This window comes from Lagopus leucura, unplaced genomic scaffold (genome assembly GCF_019238085.1).
Source record: "Lagopus leucura isolate 7727_CA_CO unplaced genomic scaffold, USGS_WTPT01 Super-Scaffold_1, whole genome shotgun sequence".
NCBI lineage: Eukaryota > Metazoa > Chordata > Aves > Galliformes > Phasianidae > Lagopus > Lagopus leucura.
The window spans coordinates 10,416,095-10,432,369 of record NW_024962250.1 but is presented as its reverse complement, the minus strand read 5'-3'; the positions used below and the strand labels follow the sequence as shown (position 1 = coordinate 10,432,369).

Sequence of the window (16,275 nt, the reverse complement as noted above, 5' to 3'; positions counted from 1 at the left end):
CATCATCTGGCTAGGATGCTAAATAAAGAGCACAAAAACCTTAAGCTAACAGAACAGAAATATTAACCTTAATAAAAGCAATTAAATACCCTGTTCAGAGCTAGATGTTAGCACAGATACTGTATGCCAAGTCTGATATCAGACTGTGGATTTAGGACAGATTTCAAAACTCCAGAAAAGCCCAGGACTGGAACAGTTATCAGAACCAAGATGACTAATAAAAAAAACAAACCTGTCGTGGCACTGGGAAGAAAATACATGCTCCTCAGAGCAAGGTAATGATACTGCTGTTCTAAACGTCTGTTCAAATTATCTAAAGCACAAAGCTAAGAACTCAAGACCTAAAGACAATCACTTTTATAACAGTTTTATTCAAGTCTGTGTGCTCTAGTGTTGAGACAAGGCCTAGATCAGCATTACACTGTAATACAATAATTTTAGCCATTGAACCAAGCCTGCTTGGCATCCTTGGTTTACAATTTACAGTACATCCAAAAAAAAGCAAAGAGAAAAAAAAAATCCCAAAACGCCAACAACTTTCATCAGCTCTTTGCTTTGCTTAAATATTGTTCTATAACATAAAATAATTTAATACAATAAAAAAGAACCGTAATCCAAATACACATAATACATTGACACAGAACAGAGGAAAGATACAGTAGATTATGCACAAGAGTATTCAGTTGATGTGTTACCTACAGTGAAACAAACTGGACATTAATATAATTTAACTATTTAAGTTAGGGTCAGAGGCAACAAAGCCAGGTCACAAATAAAGCTTTTTAAAAAATAATGCAATCTTATTTTCCCCTAAGCTTACTGCTGTACAGAGGTTACAGGAAGGCTCCAACAAATCACTTCATTTGACAACATTTCATCACACAAACAAGAATAACCTTGGTGGCCTCTGTTATTTTACTCAACTCTGGGGTACATTACCATTTGCTAATGCAACTGCTTCATTGCAGGTTGTTTGGGCAAAAACACACCTTCAGGTGCTACTTCCATAGTAAAAGACTTTTGAACATCATGAACAGAAGACATACAGGGGTCTCCAAAAATGGACTGGAAATACTTCAGTCATCAGATGAATCCCAGTCCTGCAGAGATTGGAGCTCCTTACAAAGTACCTAACACTTTTCACACAGGGATTTCAACACAAGCAGGAACTATCCCATACCTCAAAAAAAAATGGACATGGGCGTACGATCTTACACTGGAGTCAACTACTCACCTGGTTCTTCAGATTTGACAACACTGTACCTAGGAAATTCAGGTCACTGTTTTTTGCAACTGGCTTTAAACAGAAGCAGGAACAGATCCACAATTAATAAGGCAAAAGAAAGATGTAGCTTATAAAAAGAGGGAGGAAATACATTCTCTGGCTGTGAAATTCAGACTTTCAAAGCCACAGAAGAGACACTGTTAAAATCACAGGTAGTTTCCCTGATTTTTCCACCACTACCGCCCCTCCCCACTCCATATAAGCCTCTCAACTGAAGTCAGGCAAAATATCTCCGATATTCCCAGTTTGTTCTGAATTTATGACAAAGAAGTCATATATACCAGCATGAAGTGCTGGGCCAACAGCTGGCGAGCAAGAATCCAAGAACCCTAACAATAACAGTAGACACTGATCACTTCCACATTTGTCAAATCTGTACACTAACCTGGAAGGCTGCATTTCTGAAATGAAAAAACCTGAGAAAATACTTCAGGTTAAATCAAAATTTGTACACACAGCCTCCGCACACCATTTACTGCCCCCTCTGAAGCCAGCAGTCTGCTAGTACAGAAGTTATTGATCTCTCCTGTGTCAGAAAATATTCTCAAAGCTTTCTCTGTTTATGGTAAGAACTAGCGATCAAATAGGATGGAAAATGCAGGCATGGAAAGGCCACGTAAGTCAGAGCAAATCGAGCCTGCATTTACCCAAAGGCTTGTGAAGGAACTCCCTCTGACAAAATATGGAGACTGGTCCTTCACCATTAATCTCTACAAGACAACCCCGCAGATCAGATCATAACAGCTTTGCTGACTTGAGGTTTTGTGCATTTAGCCCCATAGATACATTCCATTGATTTCGGTGATGTTTAAGTATGCTTTCTTGAATTGAGACCTCTTCCCCTCCTAGTTACAAGACAGTACCCTACATATAAACTTTTACTACTATATGTTTTTGGCTTTACACGGTTTCATATAAAAACTGCCAAATAGGAGAGGCACTGGTGCCTGTTGACATTAAGCAGATACAGGTACATTCTCCACTTGGAATTCAGCTGTCTCGCAGAGACCTACGCTGCAGAAGAATGTTTTTTACTCTCTGCAAAGACCACTGGCACAACTCAGCTGTTCAATTGGTAAGCATTGGTATGTTTTCTTTTTTTTTCTGCTGCTTTACTTTTTATATAGTCTAGGATTTCTGGATGTTATGGTTGCCAAGATAACCTTGAAAACAGAGCAATGGCAGAACTAATGTAATAACATCTGTTTGAGATGCAGTGTGAAAAATCAGCTCAGAGGTATTAGCTGCCCTATTCAGACACAAATGCTAACCATGATGACATTTTAAGAGCCACTCACCAAAGCATACAAGGCAGAAATAGAAGCTTACTACAAATATCTGGACAATTAGTCAGGAGAGACAACTCTTTTGCAACGCAAAGTGGGACTAAGAGAAAACATTACTTTACCCCCCAAAATAATCAGAAGTAGCCACATCCACAAGAACTCAAGGAAAGAGTTCAGCTCTTCTCCAGCTGTAGTTAAACTCAATAAGTGTGCAATTGAGCAATGCCAGATAATAATCAGAGGACACATTTGTTTTGAAACTTAATAACAAGTAGTTAAATATAAGGCTTCCCAAACTTGCTTGTTTATATACTAAAATCTTATTTTAGCAGCATTCTCACCAATAAAGCTTGGAAAAACACTGGTATGTCTTCCTGCTCCACTATAACCTCTGCTGCTGGCCGAGTGACAAGGAAATGCATTAGGACACGGCTATAGCAATGATTCTTCTTTCTCGGACTCACACCTCTCTCCTCCTGCTTCAAGGCAAGAAGGATAGTTTTACATCTGTTCTTGAGAAAATGCTAAACTGGAACAATCAAGGTAGGACAAGGAGACAGTGTCAATCACTCCTAAATAACGTGAATACTTTGCCTTGGTCTTATGCCAGGGCTTCAGTCAAAAAAATTTTTTATTAAAATCCATGAGCTCTCACTGTATGGAAGCTAAAATTCAAGCACGGTCAAGATCCTAGAGAATTACTTCTGAATAGTGAAGGGACATTTTCCCCCACCATTATTATCTTTCAATTATCCTTCTCTAAGCAAATGCAACTTTGGCATTTCTCCTGCAGATCTGTTCTAGGTCCACATTTGCTAGATACACATCTATCTGACCCCATCAGCTACAGACTAACAGTAGTCCACTTCAAGTTGAGCAGAAAAATCCACTATGTTACACAGTAAAAACGTGTCATAGTTTCTTAAAATGAGCTATAGTTGACTATCCACACACCATTAGCACTCAGATACAAGAGCTGCATTAGAATCAAATACATTCCCCAGGCAACCTGATCTAGCTGTGGATGTCCCTGTTCACTGCAGGAGATTTGGACTAGATGGCCTTCAGAGTCCCTTGCAACATCTAAGGATTCTACGATACTAGGAAAACTACAGTAAATACAAGGGAAACAAGACTGCATATAGGCTCACTTAAAGAGTACATGAGATTATTTAGAAAAAAAAATATGTTCTCAAAAAACATACTTTTACCTTTAAAAGCAGCAGCAGTGACCAGTATGAAATAATCACCTTTTAGATTGGAAATTCAGCTCTTCCACAGGTCAAAAACCATCAGGAAATATACTTTGTGCCTTGTTATTGTTTATTTTGGAGAGTTACATAATAAAAGAATAATCTTAATTTTTGGAAATGAACAGCTGGTTTTATTTTTCCATAAGGAATTTGAATGTCAAAGAGCCAAACACAAGTGTTTTCCTTGGTGCTCTCACCATTCTAGTTTCAATTGTTTATCTAGAGCAATTCTTACAACTTGTCCTTTATTTCCACTCCATCTGTACAAATGAGGTAGCTCAGGGTAAAAGAAAACAAATCAACCAGAAACAAAGTCACCACACAATCCTCAAATTTTTCTTTAGGACTCAATTTAACTATGATGCCAATAGGTTACCAAGCAGCTCTTGGTCAGTGTCCTCTGACCACTGTTTAGTACAGTAAGATAGAAAATTTCACCCCTTGTACTGGTTAATTTCTGCTAACCTCCACACTTATACTTCCCCCACTTGTATTTTATGCTTCTATCTTGAAAATGTTTTAGGTCAAAGCACAGATAAGATAATGTTGGTTTCTGCCTTCTACCAAAATACTATGGCTACAAGAACAAATAACTGACAAGAGACAGCCACGGAATCACATATTTAGAATTCTAATTGGGAGATGGAGAATTAGCAATAGCATACTTGTTTTCACAAGGGTATACACAAGTCAGCAAACTGAAGGACATGAAACGTTGGTATCACTGGTGTTTGGCTGAATGTACGATGAAGAAAACTGCAGTATTGAAAGCTACAACCAAGAGTTCCTTCCAGAAAACAACCTAAGGCCCTAGCAAAGATGCACATGAAATAGAAGGCACCTAGAAATACAAGATGCACCTAAAACACACAGATGTAATTCAGAGGCTTAGAAAGACCAGCACAAGTAGCCACACTCAGTAGGTAAAATGATGCTCCTTGTCATTTGGAAACAAAGAAAAAAAAAAAAGATTCTATTACTCATGTACAGAAAGAGGTGAAATGTGGCTCTTGTACACAACACTGATGAAGTGTTTTCTACTGGGCAAAAAAAAAAAAAAAAAAAAAAAAAGGAGATTCTTGTTACAGAGGGACAATAAGAATTCTGGTAGCTATGTGAGACCCCCGACCCAGTCACCAGTGGGAAATTACCTTATAATCAGGCACACACTTCTAAGGTGGGAATGACTGTTTTTAACACATAAAAATAAAGCTGATGTAGGTGATTTCAGAAGCTGTATTTGTCTCTGATCAGTGGTAATGCTGCTTAAAAAAAGCTGAGCATGAGAAAAAACAAAAGCAAATGAACATTAAAACTATAGCAGGTAACATTCTACCAGTGTATTTAATAAGATGGGAGTAGCAAAGTAAGCCATAAATGCATTTTGGTACTGCTTTGTGAAACTGTGACAGCAGAGCTGAAGAAACAAGTTCTTCTTAAGACTTGTTTGCTAAGCAGAAGAAACAGGAAAGTCTATACCACAGATTAGATATGGAAATACAAAAAACAAGTATTTGGTTAAAATCCCATTCTGTCCAGCCAGATGCTAGAAGAGAGTCTGTGCCAAGCACCTTATTCTAATCTTCCAAAGTAAACTATAAAGAAAAACATAGGAAGGCATTCTTTCTTAAAGATACCTTAATAATATAATGAACCAAAGTGTTTATGAAGTCATAAAGTTATCCTTCATGACAGCATGAGTATATTTCAGTTTTGTTTGTGCACATGCTGTATTCATTGCTTGTTTGTAAATAATCTTTTAACATATGCCTCTCCTGTCACTGTTAGCATCCAGTTTTACCCAAATTACAACCTTAAACAAGTTATAAGTATAGAAGCAAAGGAAGGCAACTACCCTATAGTAAAAGGGATCAGAAATTTTCATTTCTAACGGTCCCCTTGTTTTATGTCAAAAGAAAGATCTATATCACTCTGCAAGATAAGACTTCCTATTTTCCATAGAGCTGATAGAGTTTTTAAGAATATTTCCAAAACACACAGAAAATATTAGAAACTAATAACCATCTTTTTTCCAAGAAGAAAATTTTCAAAAAAAACCCAAAGAAATAAACATTAATATTAGCTTAGAGATAAAAGAGACAAAGGCAACAAGCCAACACTGAATTCTGGGATATAGTAATTAGGTTTGGTTCCGCACATCTAATCGGTCTTCAGATCCCATATTCATTCCATAGAAGTGAATTAAGTTCAAATCAAAGTTAAATAAAAGATAGAAAGGTGGTGGTTCAAGTTAGGAGGTTTCCTGTGATTTACTATTTAATAAAGCACTCCAAATGGCAAAGACCTCTCTTTACTTGACCATTAATTACTGCCTCACCTTCAGCTGAATGAGAGGTATCCAGTTTCATCCAGTAACATCTCTACGCAGCACTGTCCACAAGTCTTAAGATAACAGCATGCTATGAAGAGGAAGGCAACTACTCCCATTCCTAGAGGTACAGAAAAATACATCATAAAAGCATACCAAACCCAAAGGTCTTTCTACATCACTAATGAAAATTTTACTTTGAAAATACTCATTCTGTTAAGAAAAACCAATACAAAAAGAATATTTTCATTGAGGTTCCCTGGCCCGCACTGAATATGAATCTGCTGCAGCAATAATCTGAAGGAAAAAGGGTACCTATAAAAAGTTACATTTGCACCTCAGAGAAGGCTCAAAGGAGATAAGATCTACTTGATGGTGAAACAGAGCACTGTGCAGTCCATAGGAAGCAACAATATTACAAAGAATCCATAACCATCCATAATTTTTTAGCTTTGACACAAAAGCTTTCTTCTCTCTATCTGTCCCACATTCAATTTCTGTGAAACCAGTAGAAATTTTTTTTTTTTTTTTTTTTTTTTTTTGAAGTAATTTTTTTGCACTGTTGTTAAGTCTGTGCTTTCCTCTCAATTTTACAGGGAAAACAGGCAGACTGCTAGACAGCATATTTTCAAGAGCTGGCAAACATATTCTAAATAAGTCAATTACATAAATTAGTGATATATATATTACCAGTCAACTATTTAAAATAAAACATGTATTTCCAAATCTGAAAAATTTCACAGCAATAACATTTTGTAATTGATACTAAGAGTAATGAGGTTATTTCTTCTTTGCGAGCTCTAAAAACTTTAATACGTTTTACTCCTCTCTTTTATCATTGTTTTAGGCTGCTCAGTAAATTTGTGCTCTTGTGTTCGTTTTTTCTCAGCAGAAAGTGCAACCTATTCACGTATTTAAGGGTATTTTACAGTAAGATTTTCACCATTTTCCTCAAGAACTCCAGGTTCTTGATATACTAGCAGATATATCAATATAATAATGAAATTTTTGTCTCACTGACAAATAAATGAAAGCCAGTAGACAAAAAAAGGTATGTGAGCTTTCTGACTGGCTCAGATTTTCGTGGTATATAGTGGACTAGAGTGAACTCTGGGACTTGGGGCACCTCACTGCCTGGAGCCGGGAAGGAAAAGGAAACAAATAGAATAAGACAGGAGAGTAATCAAACCAGTACACCATAGATGGATAACTGAAAAGGTTACAAACTAGCTTTAACATTCAGATGGCCTCTGGGCCTCAAGGCACCAGTGGCAACAGCTTTCAGGATGCGTACAGTAAAACACATGACTTTGCCTTGAGAGCCCTCTGCCTGTCAGAAAGTATCCCACCACCTGCTAAAGTAAACAGCTTTGTTTTACAACAGATTCCTCTTCCTTGGTACCTTCAGGTAAGTCGCAGGACTCCAAACTGGAAAGCTTATTTAGGGGTTGATGCCCAGAGTCAATCTTGTTTTTATCTCACATGCTGGATTCAATTAAGATAATTGCATCTGAGGAGCATTTAGAAAACACTGTTCCTACCCTGTCTTTCTAGCCGCTTCGTAATAGAGAACATCTAAGCCAGAAACCCTCATCTGGATCCATGACTCTTTGTCACCGGTGTCAACCAGTTCCTCTGCTGTCCATTTGGTGTTAGGGCAGCTGCCCTTTGGCACAAAATCCTCCTATGGTTAGCTACCCATAGCCTTCACCAAGTGGTTATCTAAAAGTGAGAGAGAAGGGATTCTAACACTTCATTAGCTTTCCTATGCAAAAGAGCAATTCTACATCATGTCTTTGCAGAGCAGATGCTTCTTCCCATCACTTTGGAATAATGCTTTTTGCATAGAAAGAACAGCTGATCCAGTTTTGTCTCAGACTTTCAAAAAGGGTAAGGGAGACTGAAAACTAGATAGTTTTAATGCCTTGCTTTATGTTCTTCTGACACAACTTCTGATCAGGCTTCCCTTGAGGTGCTTTTTGCTGGCGTTTGTTTGTTTTTGAAGTTCCTGGATCACACACACATTGAGGTTTCAGAAATGAAAAACAAAAGGACGAATGCACAAGAAATTAAAAAAAAAAAAAAAAAAAAAAAAAACCTAAAGGTTTACACTTAACGAAAGGGCCAGAAACATCAATTTTCTTCTTTGCGACACACCAGAGCACCTTGTCTACACAGTCAACAGTCTATCCAGCATTAGCAGCTAGTGTAGCATCATTAAGGCTAGCTCTGGAGAGTTCAGTGGAGTAGGCAGCAAAAAGAAATTCAGACATTAAACAAATTTTGTGGAATGTGAGGAACAAGAAGTCCATGACTTTCCTTGATGGTAACATACTGTGCTTGCTTGCTAAGAAGATACACTTGACCCACAGCAACATGATGCTTTTAGCCCTCAAACTGAATTAAAAAATACTAAGGAGAATATTTCCCCACACATGCTGGTTTTTAATATTAAGGTTATAAACATCTAAACGCTCATGTTCTCTGTGCTGCTGCAAGAAAGTATTCATCCACAGTGCCTTCACAACAGAACTGGACTTCCCTGACAGGAAGGCAGCATTGGCAGCACTGCCAAATCAGTTATTTGCACCCAAATGGTAAGTAGATCAGCAAAATGAGCAAAGATCTGTATAGGAAGAGCTAACAGATAAGCTGTACCCTCAATAAAGCAGACTACCCTAACACACTCATGTAAAAAGGCCACATTCCTTATTTATAATGCTAAAACTGGGAACAAATGAAGCTCTCATTAAACCCAATAACACAGACTTGCTGGGAGCGCAGACACACTTGCAGCCTCTGAAGAAAACTGAGTGTATGCACACATTAGTCGTGTGACTTCCTCCTTCAAGGCAGGAGGTCTTCTTACCCGGTCTTCCTTGACCAGGTAAGAGCTTTTACAAATCTGAACAAATGTTTTACTTGCCTATACTGCCTTCCACACAAAGATCTCAAAGTACATACTACATAGGTCCCACCCCCCTTGTGAGGTAGGTATTATCCCTGTTATTTACAGATGGGGAAATTCAGGCACGGAGAGGTTACGTTATTTGCCCAAGGTCACACAGTGAGTCAGTGACTAAAGAAGACAGAATCCAGATGTTCTGATTCCTATTTGCACAATCCAACTACTAACAACGCAAGTCTCAATTTCAAAAAAGCCTTGAACAAGTAGCAGCATGCACAGGAACCACCTTGGGTTTACAGGGCCACTCCTAAAAAACATGAGAAACAGGAAGAAAAACAATGAGGGGAATAACTTTCTTTAAAGCTGCGTGTTGCTTGCAGAAGTTAGAGTTCCTGTCCATTTCCCTCCCAAAGCTGAGGCAACTCAACTATGAGTCTGTGATACAGGGGGAAAAAAAAAGAGGCTAATGGAACCACAGCTAGAAACAAAATAACAGGCTGAAGTAAGTAGTCATAACACCCCCAGTCACTATTTTGAAAGCAAAGGGTCATGAAAAAATAGGGATGAGAGGGTCCTCAAAAGATCATTGAAGTCCACTCACCCTGCCTTGAAGCCAGGACCAACTACACCTACTCATTCCCAACCATCCAGTCTCTTCTCCAAAACCTCCACCAATAGAGACGCCACAGCCTTCCTCAGCAATCCACCTTACACTAGGACATGAACAAAAGAGGGCAAGAAAGAGTAAGACTGCTACTTCTGCTCCTTCAGTGGGGGCACCATGATTCCCAGGCCTATCTAATGACACATTTCAGAGAAAGTAGTCTCCAAATATTTACTTGTTTCTTTCCTGGAATTTTTGGGAAAAATAAATACTGGCATCTGCTGTATTACAGCATTTGAGTTTTGAAAATACTGATGAATACCAGGATAGATATTCACTGCAAGTGCCAAATCCTACAAGGTCAGTAACAAAGACTTCGATATGATAATTTTAGCTTACTGCAGATACAAACTGCAATAAGGTGACAGGGAAGACTACAGAAAAACCCCACAGCACAGCAAAGTCAGCAGCTCTGAGTCGCCAAATTACACCCAACTGCAGACAACAATCAGGCAGTTAAACAACACCTTCAGCAGAGGCAGCACCATACGATCTCCGTAGCATCTAACTCATCTGTCTTCAAAGTGCATTCTCAGTGCAAAAAGTAGAATTGAATTTAGAGGGGCTTACTGTCCCAAGTGAATTTCATACTAAGACCAGAATTCTTGCTTGAGTTCATATGCTGTAGCTTTGTGTGTGTTAAGTTCACTTCTGCATAGCGGAATGGTGCTGTCTTGGCTCTGTCCCTCAGCATCTATGTCCAACAGTGTCCGCTCCTCTACAGGATGACTCCCCTGGAAAGGAAGCAGTGCAGGAAGTCCAGGTCTCTCTTCTACAGTGCTGCTGCTACTAGCAAAACAAGAGTCCAGATTGCTTGGAGTGTCAGTACTTGAACTGTTGGCAGAAGATTCACCCTTGGCATTGCTGGGTGACACAAACCACCAGGGATCAAGCCGCTGCCGGCTGGCTGCGGGCCGAGGCCGAGGCAGGAACTCCAGCGTCTTGGGTCTTTCCAGCGTGGGGTCCTGCTGTGCATTCCATCGTCTCGGGGTTGGAGGAAAAACAAGGTTGGGATCTGGCAGGCGAGGGACCTCATTTGGATCTCTACTTGGACTAGGTGTTTTTAATACACCTATCCAAAACAGAGAATGTGAAAGAAGAGGGAAACATGTTAGATGTCACTTCTAAAAGGTTCCGACAAATCCTATTGTACGTACACTGCGAAAACACTTTCAAAGCAGAAAGCCTCCATTCAGAACCTACAATCTCCATATCTTCAAGACTGAAGAGAATAACTGGTTTCTTTATTCCTATATCGTTCTCAACACATTGTGAAACACCTGATTCACTTGCCTTGCATAGGCAGAGTATTTTGTTCATTCTCTGATTTGTTTTCTTCATTCTCAGATTGCACAGCATGGATTTGACTTCCTATCAGAGGTAAGAACTCTCCAAATCCTTTGGAAGGCACATTATCCATTAAAAGCTTGAATGGATGGGGGAGACACTTGCACAGCAGGATGTGCGACACCTGTTTGCAGTGAGTTAGACCAACTCCCTAGAAGAGTCATTTAACAAAATCTAATGTAGACACTTTCTGTTTTTCTTGTTTGGTTGTTTTTAAAATAGAAAAAAATTTTTCGTGAATATTTTAATGAGTATTAACCCACATCTTACTGCAGACTTCCATTCAACAGACAATGCCACATTTCATTTAGTCTAGCTAAATCAGACTTAATTTTCACATTCTAGTCTTTTCTTTTCTTGTGAATTGCTAGGGGAAAAAAATAGGGAAAGCATTAAGTTATCTAGTCACAGCCACTCCTAAAGACTGTAACAATGAGAACATTACCTACCCAAGAAAATCCCTCTGGCTTGTGAAGGAATAAGAGCAAGAGCAGCAGAGGCCCCACACTGCTTTAGAGATTCAGTCTTCACTGCCTTAAAGATTATAATTTGCTTTAAAGTTGTAACAGCAAAACAAACAAGTGCATAAAGGCAACAGAGATGGAAATCTGCAAAACTATTAAAAATGAACAGTATTTGTACCTTGATACAATAACATGGCTCTGCCTCACAACATGATGCAGAGTTCCTTGGTGTACAGGTGATGGAATAGAGACTGTTACTGTATTGTTCCAGTCATTATTTTTGTAAAGACAATATCCACGAGCCTTGCCTGTTGGCTGGCAACAGATGCTGCATATGCAATATGCTCACTTCCTAACAAGTATCTATAGTGTTTGGGCCCTTCTTCTGAAGAAGAAAAGGAAGATGGCTGAAAACCTACCTGCTCCCAGTGCTCCAGTTAAACAGCTACTGGAAGGGCATCCACTGGTTGGGCACCCATTGACAACTAGTCCAGTCCCTTTGATGGCCCCATCAGAAGGTGTGCGCCTGTGCCCGCCTTGCTGGGTGTGGGAAGAGACCGTCACATGTGTGGGAGTGAGGGACTGGTTGGGGTCTTGTTTGAATCTCTCAATCTGGACATTAACTAGTGGGTTATTAATGGCTGGCAAGGGAGCCTTGACTGTCACAGGGCTGACAGGCATTTCGTATACCACAATCTCATCACTGTCTGAGCGCAGCAGGGATCGGGTGGAATTACATTCGGAAATGGAAGACAGGGAAAGAAGGGTGAGGGATGTGGATGGCTCGCCAAGCAACAACATGGGCTCATCTTTCTTGAAGATTTTTCGAGAAGGAGGGCTAGTGCTCCTGCGTGGGCGTCCAGCTCGCTGGAAAATGCTGTCACGTTTCTTCTTCTCTTCCTTGGGTGGCTCTGGCTCCTCTTCAATCAGCAGCTGACACTTCCCTGCTTCTAGCAGATCAAACCCCAGGCCTGCAGCAGCCAGAACCGCTCCACAGCCAAGCAAGGCAACCTCGCACCGTTTGTGGTGGGAGCCACTACGTTTGAGGCTGTTGGTGGGTGTAAGCTGTGGGGTGCTTGTAGCAGAGTTCACAGGAGTGGACTCATCATTGGCATCACTAGAAGGCCCATCCCAGTCATCATTCTTCTGAAACGGGATGCAGAGGTATGACTGGTTGTGCCCAGGTGAAGGGTGCACTTTGCCCTCCCCATTAAGACATTCACTGTCTTCATCATCTGGAAAGCAAATGAAAAAAAGTACTTTGCATGGATGCAAGACTTTAGCTAATTTCACCAAGTTTTACAAATACGCATGAGAGTTAAGCTTCTTCTCAGAAGATGCAACTATCCTCACTAAAAGCACTGTTTACCAACTGCCAAATGCTCACAAGGTACTGATCTCAAAACAGACAGGTTGAGACAAGTACCCAAAAACTCCAAAGAAGTTACTGACACGTTGATTTTTTCATGAGCCATTAAGGAAAGAGCATACCAGAAGCGATATATGCTCCAGTTACCTCCAAAGTTTGTATGTATGGAAGTGATGAGTGAAAAGGTAGGAAAATGGTAAGAATCTCTCCTTGGCAAGTAAGGGTGTAACCATACTGCTCATCTAAATATTAACAGGAAAGGAGTTGAAAGGAGTTGAAAGCATGGAAAGAAGAGGGGAATTAGGAGAAGCTTGCTAGCTTATAAGAATAAACAAAATATTAAAATCCAAAGTGAAGGTACTAGACACCATCAAAATGAAAACATTGCTTAAGGTGAAGACAAGGAAAAGTTCATTCAATGGACATTCAAAAGTTCATGTGAATGGATGCAGAATAGCAAAGCGGAATATCAAACAAGAGAATATCAAGTCCAGGTAAATACTTTACCCATCTCTGCTAAGCTGGTGAATCCTGGAAAAGCAGGTGCAGTTCTCTGAATCTTCCCTAGGTTTGGTGCACTGGATGACCACTGTTTGTATCCTTCTACCAGAGCTTTCAGACTGAAATAATAGAAAGAATAAGATGTAGAGTGCTGACAAGAAACTAATTCCTCCCTTCTATATTCTCTATCGCTCTATTTAGGGTATGCATTAATCCATCTTAATTACACAGATTTACAATCCTGTGCTAGCAAGATATTTTACAACACTTCCCTCATTTGTGACAATGTAACAGTCAAAAGATCTCTGACGATAAACAATAGCTATGAATGCATGGTAATACTAAGTACTATGACAGAAATTAGATGAGTTTCTTCTAAGGCAAACATGCCATGGCAAGTACAAAATAAAGTGCTCAGTAGGAAGAGGGGAAAAACAGCTCTAAAAACATTTCCACATGAAATACAAGTGAAAAGTGAAAATCAAAAATCACTCAGTGGGAATATAGTTCGTTGAAGTCATAACAACAGTCATGCTTCTATATCATAAGAATATATTACATTCCTCTAGAGAAAATATTGTTTTGAAGTACAAAAGGTTAAAAGCATAAGCTACAGACTACGGAAAAATGAGTAATTACACACCATAGTTCATGTTATTCTCTTAGTTACAGACCAAAAATACAAAAAAAAAAAAACAAGCAAAAAAAAACAAAGTAAATCTCTACATCGAAGTCATCTGAGTTTAAAGGCATCTTGCTTTGCCCCTAAGCTTATTAGTAGTCCTGTTAACAGATATTCACTGTCATCATCCTATACGTATTCTGCACCACTTTCACAGTATCAGAAACAACAACAGTAAACTGCACAATTTTGACACCTCAACAAGCCAAGTAGATTTATTTTTCAGCCAACAGTAGTCTCCAAGCTGATAGTTTTGTGGCGTCCTTCTACAAACTCCAACATTAAACCCATCAATGCTGGTGAAAAGCTTAAAAGCACTTACTCAGAAAATTGAATGAAAGAAGACAACATCTATGGATTGTCTGAATGATCTCAGATGGACATAAAATAGCATGTCTGTTACTGGAAGAATTGAAGAGACGAGACCTCTTTCAGCAACATGACCAACTTGTGCTGTTCTTTGAGAAGACAGCTTACATATGCTCATATTCTCCCTTCTTTCCAAGGGAAGGATTGTGATCAAGACCCTCTCCTTATTCTCATTTTTCACCAGAATCACTCTGCATTTGTAAGATTACTTCCATGGCAGGATTTCAAGGTCGTATTATATCAAGGTGGTAAGGATTTTTTTTTTTCCTTGGTTTGTATTTTTCCTCTATTCTCAACCTAACTGACTAGCTCAACCAGACTAGCTATATTTTTATTGGCAAAGTCATAAGGTCTTAGCTTGATTTAGTACTTGTTCAATTGGTTGAAGATCAACCTATAGACATGACTTTCCAAATGTTCTTTCTATTCCCAACATTCAGGAATAGTTTCAGATCACACTAAAAGCATCTCATACAGCTCCCATCTATCTTCAGAGCTCATCATTCTCCCATCCTTAACTGTTCTGGCTGAATCCTCTTTGTCAAGAAAGAAACCACATGATTTTACAACATAAATCCAATTTATTCCCTCCACACTACACTCAGCTGTGAAATGAAATGCAGCAGAGAATGCTTACTGTATCCATATTATCTGTGTGTACAACATATACAGTTAGGATAAACATCGTAAAGCAGACACACATTAAGAGAAAGCTGGTGAGTGAGAATGAATGATACTAGCAGCGTGGTCATGTCTAAGAAAGTGTGTCAACACAGAACACAGGCAGATAACTACTGAGAGAGTCTTCAGTGGGGCAGTGAAAACACTCTCCTCTCTGTGCAAAGAGAGCAATGACAACAGTCATATGTAACAGGCAGCAGTGATCTTCAGTTTAGCCTTTACTTCATAGTCAAGTACATACAGCCTTGGAAAGTGCCTTTTGTTATACAGGAGGGCACACAAACTTCTTGACTTCTCAGAAAAATCTTCCCTTGGCAAAACCAGACAGATTTGCTTCTACTCACATAGCATAGTTTAACCTGAATAGAAGTACAAATGGCTACCAGAATAATTTTGTGACTTGCTAGATTTCTTTTTAAGTTACGAAGTCCATATTTTCGCTCCTCCTCTCCCCGAAATTATAAGCAACACTACAAGGAGACTCTGAAGATCTGTGCAGAGGATATTCCTGAGAAGATACTGTAAGATCACAACTGAATTTTCACAATGCTATTCCAGCATAAAGCTTTATCCAGTCTCAGTAATTCAGCATAGCAACTGCTGAATTCTGCTGCTATATGTATTTCTTAGGCTCAAACATAAATGCAGAAGGATGAATAACAAGTCATCTCCTGAAGATTAACTTTTCTTAAAGTTAATTACAGGTAGGTTTACTCACATTAGAGATTTTCATAGCAACTCCTATAATGCAATTCTTGCATAAAAATCTGATAATAATCTTAAGGAAAAATATATGGAAAGTGATGAAAAGATGAATATTCATGTTGGCTTGGCCAAAGAGCTACATAAGCATGTGGAATAGTAGCACTGCTGCTACCCAAACAGTGTCATGGGGAAAGCTTAAACTGGACTTTTCTGTGCTAAGTCCAGCTCTTCACTTAAATCTAATATCCTATCCTACCAAATTAGAAATAGATTAAAAAAAAAAAAGAACTAAAAAAAGCAAGTACTCTATCATCTGAAGCACTAATTTTTAATGCAGTCCTATTCTATTTAAATAATCTGCAGTGTGACATGATCTTTTTTGGTATCTAACAGGCCGTAAGAAAGAAGGCAACAGACTCTTTAGCAGGGTCT

General features: G+C 39.1%; 1 protein-coding gene across 2 annotated transcripts in view; it reads right to left on the bottom strand.

Annotated features, from left to right (window-relative positions):
- The window catches only part of MAP3K9 (mitogen-activated protein kinase kinase kinase 9), a 90,415-nt gene that overhangs the window by 38,189 nt on the left and 35,951 nt on the right, over nt 1-16,275 (bottom strand). The window contains exons 9-13 of one of the 2 annotated variants that reach the window (XM_042862283.1): nt 13,413-13,525; nt 11,956-12,771; nt 10,193-10,797; nt 9,663-9,774; nt 6,163-6,274 (exon numbers count right to left, since the gene is read on the bottom strand). In XM_042862283.1, the coding sequence (XP_042718217.1) occupies nt 10,316-10,797; nt 11,956-12,771; nt 13,413-13,525 (1,411 nt within the window). In that variant the 3' untranslated portion in view covers nt 6,163-6,274; nt 9,663-9,774; nt 10,193-10,315. Of the gene's footprint in view, nt 1-351; nt 6,275-9,662; nt 10,798-11,955; nt 12,772-13,412; nt 13,526-16,275 lie in introns of those variants that run through there. The other variant, XM_042862282.1, reaches the window with a different exon arrangement.